The following is a 10270-nucleotide window of genomic DNA, read 5'->3' as shown; positions in this document are numbered from 1 at the left end:
TCGGTTCGAACACTTTTCCCGTAGCTGCATCCAATTACGTCACTTACAGGATCATAGAGATACGAATATATTATATTTCCGGAAATGAGAATAGTCGCTTGCGATGATAGATAAAAGAATGATAGACCTTAACATTCGCACAAGTTAAATCTTATTTGTAAAAACTGGCTTCCTCTTTTATTTAGGAGCACTTCAGCAATTATTTCTCAGATTAGTATCGTCAGGATTATTCTTAATTAGCTGAAATAGGCAATTAATCTCTGGCTAAGTAGTATTTGCAGAAATTCACTAATTAAAAATCAAATGCTCTTCCTGAAAACCAATTCAACTTTTAAAGCCAGGAGAAAATATTTTAAAAGGGAATGAAAATATATTAACTATCTAAATTAGACTAAATTTCAACTGAAATTTAATATAATTGTAAATTTAAGTTAAGAAGTCTTGATTTAAGAATTCTAATTCTGTCATTTTCTTTGAATCCAGTGGTATGCCACTTATGTGAATCCAGTAAAAAAAATTGTCCTGATTTATAGCATGTGGGTAGGCATCACTATTCTTAGGGCTATATTTACTGAGCACACTAAACCAACCAAACCATATTATTCCTAACAAGTTAAATAATATAGTTAACAAGTACTTTTAACAGGGTTTATTTAAAACAGCCAAATCAATCTTATTTCATTCTTTGATAAAATGACTAAATTAGTAGACTGGCGAAATTAGTGGTGGGATTCAAATATGTGAACGAACAGTTCTGTGTGGATGCTGCTTCCGGATGCTGCTTCCATTCTGGGCCTGGGCAACAAAAAATTAGCTACTGTGTTGACCCGGAATTAGGGGACAGTATAGGAAATATCAAGGGACGCGGTGGCTCAGTGGGTTCGGACGCTGAGCTTGTCGATCAGAAGGTCGGCAGTTTGGTGGGTCAAATCCCGAGTACCACGTAACAGAGTGAGCGCCTGTTACTCGTCCCAGCTTCTGCCAACCTAGCAGTTCGAAAGCACGTAAAAATGCAAGTAGAAGCCACATGACCACGGAAACGTCCTTGGACAAACGCTGGCTCTTCGGCTTTGAAACGGAGATGAATATAGGAATATAGGAATATATGCTATGGAATATAGCCAGCCGTACCAACAGGCTGAAAAATAGCTTTTATCCGTGGGCTGTTAGGCTTTTAAATGGGACATAATCTTATGCAGAATTGACTTGGGAGACCGGTGTGTGGTGTAGTTGGTTCACATGGTGTGGTAGGATGGAGGGTTTGTTGTCACTGTGTGTTGAGGGGAGAGAGCACGGGAGGGGGGGGAGGCTCAGTTAATCTCAATGTACACATGTTGTACTTTGACAATAAAGGTTTATTATGAGCACCGCCCCCTAGAGTCGGAAACGACTAGCACGCATGTGCGGGGGAACCTTTACCTTTTTTTTATAGGAAATAACAATTGTGAATGTGCAGATGGCCCTACTGTCTTTGGGCTCTTGCAAAGTCCTGGATGCAGGGTCATGAAAGGCCAGCAAGGAAAATACCCAATGTCCTAACCCACCAAAGAACATATGATATCTTTAGGGAAACACCCAAAAGGGAACAGGTTTGTTACTTCTGCTCTCTTATCTACAGTATGCCAGACTTACTGGGTGAAATCTTTATCGTATGCGTGTCAGCTTTCCTGGATGGCTTGCTTATGTAACCAGAAAGAATAAATACAAGGATTTCTTGTCTTTTGGGGCTGCTCTCTTTTAGAAGAGCCCGTCTTTTTGTTCAGCTGAGTAAAAATGTAAAGCTTGAAGGCAACTTCTGGTTTCCTGTATTTTTTACCAGCAAAACCTCAGAACCTGCATATCAACTGGTTCTGCTGAGCAGGTGCTAAAAAAAGCTAAATACAATCCTGGGTTGTATAAATAGAGGCATAGAATCAAAATCATGTGAAGTATTAGTACTGCTTTATAAAACCCTAGTAAGACCACACCTGGAATACTGCAACCAGTTTTGGTCAGCATACTACTAAAAAAGATGTTGAGACTTTGGAAAGAGTTCATAGAAGAGCAAATAAAATGATCAAAGGCCTGGAGACTAAAACATATGAAGAACGGCTGCAGGACTTGGGTTTGGCTAGTCTAAAGAAAAGAAGAAACGGGTGACATATTGCAGTATTCCAGTATTTGAGGGCATCAAACTATTCTCCAAAGCACCAGAGGGCAGGACAAGAAACAATGGTTAGAAACTGACCAAAGAGAGAAGCAACCTGGAATTAAGAAGAAACTTCCTAACAGTGAAGACAACCAGGGGAATAGCTTGCCTCCAGAAATTGTGGGAGCTGTATCACTGAAGGTTTTTAAGAAGAGTAGACAGTCACTTGTCTGAAATGGTCTAGATTCTCCTGTTTGAGCAGGGTCCTGGACTAGAACACCTCCAAGGTCCCTTCCAGCTCTATTCTATTCTAGAAGCCCATTGTGGAATCCTATCTAATCCACCATGATTAAACTGGCAAATAAAATCACCTTAAGTTCCAAGATCAGAAGACAATGTATTTCTCCATTTTGTACCTTGGCAACAACATTATTAAAAGGCAGAAATTTTACTCATGGAGACATAAATTGATTTTTTTTTCAAATCCTTTTCTAAACATTTTCAGGAATTTATTCCCCATCCCAATGCCAAAATTATTGTACCATAAGAAGGCATTTTGATTTATTTATCTAATTCAGTCCTTTCTTGACCAGAGCCAATAATTGAAAGGGGCCATTTTAGACCAGGAGTGCAGAAATTTGAATTAATGGATCCTGAATTAAAGGATTCATTCATTCATTTTCTGTCTTGTTGCAGTCACATATAACAACACATTGAGAAATAAAATGTTTATTGAATTAGTATTTAGTGTTACACAACTGTAATACAACACAAAGAACTGAATTTTTAAAAAATAAAGTTTAGGTTTCAGCATAGCATCTAGAGAATTCTACTGAACAGGGGTGAAATTACATTGCACCCTCAGAGCTGGCCCATTTATTGAGGAACAGACCCAAGGCAAACTGGGATCACAACAGAAAAATGAAACAGGAAGTTATCTTATGGTTTCTTAATATTTGCTGGAGAGTTTTACACACACACACACACACACACACACACACACACACACACTTGCATGTTACATAGCGTGCCAAGCTAAAATAGAGGTATATATTTGTCTTTAATTATATATATATATTATATATTATATATTATACACACACACACACACATATATATATATAAAATTAAAGACAAATATATTCCTCTATTTTAGCTTGGCACGCTATGTAACATGCAAGTATAACAGTTAGAGATCCACAAGTCTAACTTGGCATACCAACTGAGCATCAATTTGTACCATTCACAGATTTACAACCGTTGTAAACAAATAAACCCTTGCTAGAATTGCAAAGCTATTGATAGGAGAGAAACTAAGTTTAAAATCTGTTGTTTCTGTATTTCCCCCAAACACTACAAAATAGCTGATACTACCAGTTTCCTTCAAATGAGGAAAACTCCACCTTCTCCTGAGTTACTCTCCCCACATCAAGTGTCATTTGCGCAATATGAGTTCAGGATGAAAGACATTTATAACTGTCATTCTTTGTGGCTATTGCAAATTACTTGTCACTTGATTAAATAGTGACTAACTAAAAATCTTTTTGATACTATGTTTTTTGTTGTAGAGCTTATGAAAACAACCAATACATTATCTGTGGCAAATCTGTACAGATTACAGATCCTTGATAAACAAACACAATTGGGACCAGATTTTCCATTATTAAGCAAAGTGGTTAAATGAGATGTGTTCAATTTTATGACCCCTTTTGCCACAGTTCATAAGTGAATTATTGTAGTTAAGTGAATCAAGCAGTAGTTAAGCAAATCTGGCTTGTTTGCTTGTAGGAAGCTGGCTGGGAAGAACATAAATGGCAATGTTGCATGCCAATTACTAAACACCTGAAATTTCATCAGGTATCCGTGGGAATGCTGTGAGTGTTCTAAGTGTGCATACTAGTTGTAAGTCAATTTTTTCAGTGCTATTATAACTTTGAACAGTTGCTAACCAAATAATTGTAAGTAAAAGACTACCTGCACCTTAATAACATTGTACTAATTACCTTCATTGTTAAAGGTGCTTTGAATACAAAGCAAGAGATCAAATATTGTATATGAAGAATATGTGCCTATGAATATCAGCTTCACACAGTGTTATGCAGTAATAATGTGTTTATTATAAAAAGATCTAATATACTCCAGCAGGATCATAAAATAAAGGCAAACTGTGGAACCATACATTCTGTCAGTAGAAAAATAGCAACTTATAAAAGATTATTGTTTCCTAAGTCCCTATGTAGTTTTGAAATCTGTCTCTGAACATTTCTACTGCAATTTCTCTTGGTTGCAGGAAATAACAAAATGTATTTTTAATTATTTCCCTCAAGCAGAAGTCTTATTCATTTAACTGAAACTCTCAAATATGCCAAGAAACATAATCTAGATGTGTTAATAATTCCAAATGGAAATATTTTTATAATCTGTTGGAGGATTTCCCTTTGTCACAAAGCAGTTTTGACAAGGTTGTCATGACTAAGTAAAGAGATTTTTATAATAGAGGCCAGAGTTGTTCATTCAGACCAGGAGAGCAAGTTAGTAGCGTAATATCCAAACACTACATTAAGAAACTTTGACATTTCATGCTACATATTATATTATGCGACTGCTCACTAGAGTGCTCTTGACATGCAAACTGAAATCCCCGAGAACAGCATTGAATAGCTGTGACTTCATTCACAAGCAACATCCAAAGTGATTTATGATTTCAAAATACAAAGCTTACCCAGACTAAATAAGAATTTTAAAGAAGCATTTTAATTAATATAGTCAATACATTCTTATTTGTGGCGATTTGGCAAAAATTTGCAATGAATGCCAACTATACTTACTACAAAGTTTTCAAACTGTTTAATAGGAACATGGCTATACTACAAGCTTAATCTATTTAATTATGTTTAAAAGGAATGCTGACATATCTAAAAAAAAACCCATCAGACTGAAAAACTACTCCAAATTAAACAATTTTAAAGTTTCCACACAAATGTGTCTAGGCTTGGAGCTAGATAATGTTCTTAAGAAAGGTACTTCTTAATTAGTACTTCAGATAATAGTTTTCAGGGAGGGAATTTAGATCCCTGCAGCTTTGGAATGTCAAATGTTTTCCAGAAAATAAATTGCTTTCTAAAGCAGCTATTACACTGTAAAAAGTGGCTGGTAACAATAAAGTGTCTTTAAGGCGGCAAGCGGCATAATTGGTTTGTTGTTTGTGACTGTGGTAAAAGAACATGTTAGTTTTAATTTGATATCAGGATAATTACTGCAGCCCATAGGTTTAACCATGCCCCCATCTAATGTGCAGTTAAATAATAAAAAATATTAGGATGGCAAAGATAAATTAGGAAAACCCACACATCCATGCAGTTTCAACACTTACCCCAGTATCTCAGACATGAATTAGGTTTCCTGCTAAATTGGAAAACAGTATTTTTAAAAAAGTGCTTCTAAAATTTAAGACACATTTACCAAACACCATCAATAATATCGCCCAATACAGCTTTCCCATATTGATTTCATCTCCATGTTTCATTTTTGTGCTCCCAGAAATAAATCCAGACTTGTTAAGAGAGAAAAAAGGAAGAGATAACAGCAGACCTAGATGAACTTAAGTGTTTGATATCTTGTTCAGAAAATATTTATAGATGAAGAGGCAAAATCTATATCTGAGGATTCTACTTATACACTGTTTGAAGACCTTATGCATCAGATCTTGATTTTTCCTGAGATATCTTAGATATCTAATGTCTTTATTTACCACATTTATGACACAAGGCCATAAGGGGAGATGGAGGTGTGCTCTACCAAGGCAAGGATGATTTCATGAGTAATATGTTTGACACTTAGGGAAATATATCTGTAATGGAAAAGAATTTATAAAGTAAATTAAATACTCTATTGGATCAATAAGCTATCATCAAATATGGCATAAATGCTTGATATGAATTTTCTGTCTGAACAACTCTGTAGAATTCCAAAACTTCAATATTCCTTGGACCAATAAAAATATATTTATATCATCTGAATATATTCTGTGTCTTCCATAAAACTACCAGAACTTACAAAATAGGATTCTGCATGCTACTAGGCTAGAAGAGAGTGGAGAGAAAGCAGCAAATAATTTATAGTATCTCAATCATCTGAATTATTTGAGTGAGAATAAATTTTATATACTGCCATAAGACAAGACTTGGATTATGTGGACTCTCAAGTCCAGAATAGTCAGTCAAATTTTGCAATTGAACAGCCTTGTACTCCCTACTGTCCACACAAAGAATGGTGTCACATTAAGACAAATGGATTTAATTGTTAAAAATAGTTCAAATGGTACTGAGACTTAATTTATCCAGAAACTGGCACCTGAGTTGATACAATTTTAACCCTGCATAATGAATTCCCAATTGCTTCAGTTATAAATTAGGGATATTTTTTGGTCTTTTCATTCATTTGTAAGGCCACAATTCTTAAGTAACTGAAAAAAATTAATGAGAAAAAGTGGGGCTACTAAAAGGAAGAACAGTATCACCAAAAATTAGTGATGCTCTTAAAGAATTCAGAAATATTTCATCACGATTGCGAATGCTCCAACTAGCAAAATTAATTACTAACACTTTTTAACATCAAACAATTTTAGATAAATAAACCTATAAAATATTGTCATGTAACATCTGAAGTTCTTAGAAAGTTTGTGCTTTATTCCTCTTAAAAGGGTATTTTTTAACTATTGCACATCTCCAAATTTGAGAGAAATAAGCAGATTTGGAACAGATTAAAAAAATACCTCTGCAAAAAATAACTTAAGAAAACCTTGAAATGGTCTTTGCGTATCAGCATTTTAGAAATGAAATACTTCCCATGACCTGTATAATGTTTAAAGTGAGATCAGATGGCCCAAGACACACACACACACAAAGTCAAATACAAAAATGTAAAGAAAAAGAAAGGCTATGCTGAATTTTTAATACTATCTGAACACAACCACAATTTTTATTTTGGATTCTTCATGTGGATCATGTCTGTGGAGAAACCAACAGGCTCTAAGGGTTTTCTATGTCTTCTTACCTTCACATTTATGGCTAGTATACACCAAATTTCCATGTGGTGCTTGTAATCCACATCAAATACTTAACAGCAAGAAAGCCTGGTCACCAATGCTTCAGCAGTTTTGGTGACCATTAGTCCATGTCAGGCATGACAATTACAGACGAGTATTTCTGATGTATTTATTCAAGCTAGCATTCAATCTGAGACCGAGGCATCCTCCGTAAACTTAAGGAATGCCGGTGTATCTCTTGCATCTGCCGGATCCGGTCCTTCTGCCACATTAAGTTTTGTGGCATTGGATATTTCTGGGTACCATGTAAGGACCGAAAGGGGATTCTCACGTGACAGGCTGTAGCACGGCAGCGAGCCTGAGGCATAGGAGGGAGTAACAACCAACGCTTCTTTTCGGCACAATAGCGGTAGGCCTCTTTTCTGTACTGTTTATCAGTATCATCACTGTTCTTCCACCCGCCTATGATGAAGATATCATCTTTGTAATAGCAGATAGCCGCCCCTTCAATGCTAAGAACCTCTGGTGGCAGGCTTTCCAGAATGTCATCAGATACCTGGTTAGACATTTTTCTCTTGGCCTCTTCATGGTCTAGAGGATAGCTTCTGGGACAACATGAAGCGGTGTGGTAAAAATTGGTCTTGCCCACCATCATTTGGAAGCAGCAATAGTTGTCAAGGAGTGGCAGAGACTCACAATCTCGCCACTGTCGTGTGTCTACATCATAGCGAATGATGACAGACCTCAAGCCATCTTCATTATCTCCGTCAACTGGTGTGCGAGCTGCCATGTAAACAAATCTGTTGTCTATTGTAATCACTTTAACATCCCGGAGTATCTTTGGTGCAGACTCCAAGTTGTGCCACTTATCTTGATCAGGATTGTAGACAGCTACATCTTTAAAACCAGGGATAAAATTCCCATGCCCACCAATACTGTAGAGGTTTCCCTTTACCTCAGTAAGTCCAAAAGAATGCTTCCTGGTTATCAGATTAGAAACCTGCTCCCAAACATTTCTACCTGGGTTATACCTTTCCATGGTCTTGGCAAAGCCAGGCTCCATGGAACCTGCCACATAAAGATAGGATTCGGTTACTACCACAGCATGTCCATCAAGGTGATTGTGTACGTGCGGTAAATTCACCCATCTATCTTCATCAATAAAGTATCCCACACACTCACTCAAGTAATCACCACCCTCAGACACACCACCAATGACCATGATAACATCCATGTTTTGGCCGAAGCGAGGCAGACACGAGATGGGGGAGGTAACTTGTTGGGGTATACCCAACTGAACATTCTCACCCTTGAGAGCATGGCTTTCCACTGCTTCCATCACAAGTTTGAGACAAGCTTCATTGCTTGATACAAGCTTTTCAGATTTAACATGCCGAGTCAAATAGGTTGGTTTAATTTGTGACAGTCGGAGAAGCTTAAAGAGCTCTCCAAAGTACTTTTCTCTTTCTTCAGGATTTCTCTGCACCCACTTTAAAACCATCTCAAAGAGAACCTCTTCTGAGTCCACTGTGATTTCTGAATCTGAAAGCCAGTCTCTAATAAGGTGAAACGGCAAAGTATAGAACTCTTCATCTTGGATGACTTTGTAGAAGTTCCTCCTGATCATCTCAGCGGCTTTTAAAGCCAGCTGGTTCAAAGAGTACATATGAGCTAAGCTGTGAATGGCTACAGAGTTGGAGAGACTCAGTTTTTTCTTGAGGAATTCCCCACAGAACTCTTTTAAACGTATTAGTAAGAACCTGCAAAATAAAAAGGCAATTTAGAAATGCCACCAGATAGTTAATAACTTGTATCTTGCTTTCCACTAAGCTGACATTCAGCAATGTGAAGTGCCGCTGTGTTTTTCAAAAGGTGTCAGAACCGAAGTTGTCTTTAAGTGTCCCAACAGTCCCCTTCCTGCTATAACTCAAGTAATTCAGAAACTGCTCTGCTTTGTTGGGACCGTGTTCAGCGCTGCCGTGCAGGGTGTTCGGTTCTAATAGCCTATTACTATGCCTTATATATAGCAAGCCAGACCGCTAGTTACTCCAATTAAAATGATCACCGGTTTACACTGAAACCCAAGACCAACTTTCACAATTCCAGGGCAGGAAGGACAGAACGACCATCCTCCGTTGCCTTCATTGAGAACTCCCTCGGGTTAAGATATATATCTTCACCCATCAGAACTCAGGAAAACACTTCTGCCAAGGTGCATCAGTCGGTCGCTGTATTATTTATTATCTGACACTTCGTTCCTCTTTCCCGCCTCACCTGTCGGCCAACTCCAGAACCTCGTGCACGTTGCCAGGACTGACGCGAACGCTTCCCGTGTACATGAAGCTGATGACCGCCTCGATCGTCTCCGGGTCTGGTCCGGCTCCCGAACTCCATTTTCGTAACTCTACGCGCCCCGAGCGGGACTCCGCGAAGTCGCCCAGAAGGAGAGGAGCGAAGTATTCGGTGGCCGCTGCGAGGACTGAGCGGTGCGCGCGGAACTCCCGCGGCGGGGGATCGGAGACGGATGAGGCCCCGCCCACTTCCCCCTCCTCCTCATTGCCGCCGCCACTGAAGGCTAGCGTGACGTCACAGAAGAGGCCTAACCGCCGTTGTTCGTTCTGGCGGCAGGCGAGGTCGGAGCAGTGGGCCACGCACGAAAACACCTCCGAGTCAGGCTCTGAGTCTGGCCCCGCCTCGCCCTCTAGGCCCAGGAGGTTGACATCTGCGTCGCCGTGGCTTCCTGTGCCCAAATCGCCACCTACTGCCGCCGCCATCTTGGCTTCTCAATCGGTTCGAACACTTTTCCCGTAGCTGCATCCAATTACGTCACTTACAGGATCATAGAGATACGAATATATTATATTTCCGGAAATGAGAATAGTCGCTTGCGATGATAGATAAAAGAATGATAGACCTTAACATTCGCACAAGTTAAAACTTATTTGTAAAAACTGGCTTCCTCTTTTATTTAGGAGCACTTCAGCAATTATTTCTCAGATTAGTATCGTCAGGATAAGTATGGATTCTTATGTAGCACAAATAGTGCGTTTTGTATTAAAGAGGGAGTTAGCACATAATAGAGGGTAGAGTAGAGT

The 10270-nt window shown here is 38.6% G+C and overlaps 1 protein-coding gene across 1 annotated transcript; it reads right to left on the bottom strand.

The window, feature by feature from the left end:
* Nucleotides 1-2849: 2849 nt before the first annotated feature.
* Nucleotides 2850-9995, bottom strand: LOC308678116 (kelch-like protein 11). Its single transcript, XM_081344982.1, has 2 exons — nucleotides 9450-9995; nucleotides 2850-8935 (listed from the first exon to the last, which is right to left on the bottom strand). The coding sequence occupies exons 1-2, from the start codon at nucleotides 9947-9949 to the stop codon at nucleotides 7354-7356; spliced, it is 2082 nt and encodes a 693-aa protein (XP_081201108.1). The 5' UTR covers nucleotides 9950-9995; the 3' UTR covers nucleotides 2850-7353.
* Nucleotides 9996-10270: the final 275 nt, after the last annotated feature.

Source organism: Vipera berus (genome assembly GCF_964194415.1).
Source record: "Vipera berus genome assembly, chromosome: Z".
Taxonomy (NCBI): Eukaryota; Metazoa; Chordata; class Lepidosauria; order Squamata; family Viperidae; genus Vipera; species Vipera berus.
The sequence above is the reverse complement of the archived record's forward strand: the minus strand, read 5'-3'. Positions and strand labels throughout refer to the sequence as shown.

Bases quoted from the DNA above. Each gene is read 5' to 3' on its own strand.
- LOC308678116 (XM_081344982.1), bottom strand. From the start codon at position 9,949: ATGGCGGCGGCAGTAGGTGGCGATTTGGGCACAGGAAGCCACGGCGAC. The intron at 8,936-9,449 runs GTGAGGCGGGAA...TTTATTTTGCAG, and splicing joins GTTCTGGAGTTGGCCGACAG to GTTCTTACTAATACGTTTAA.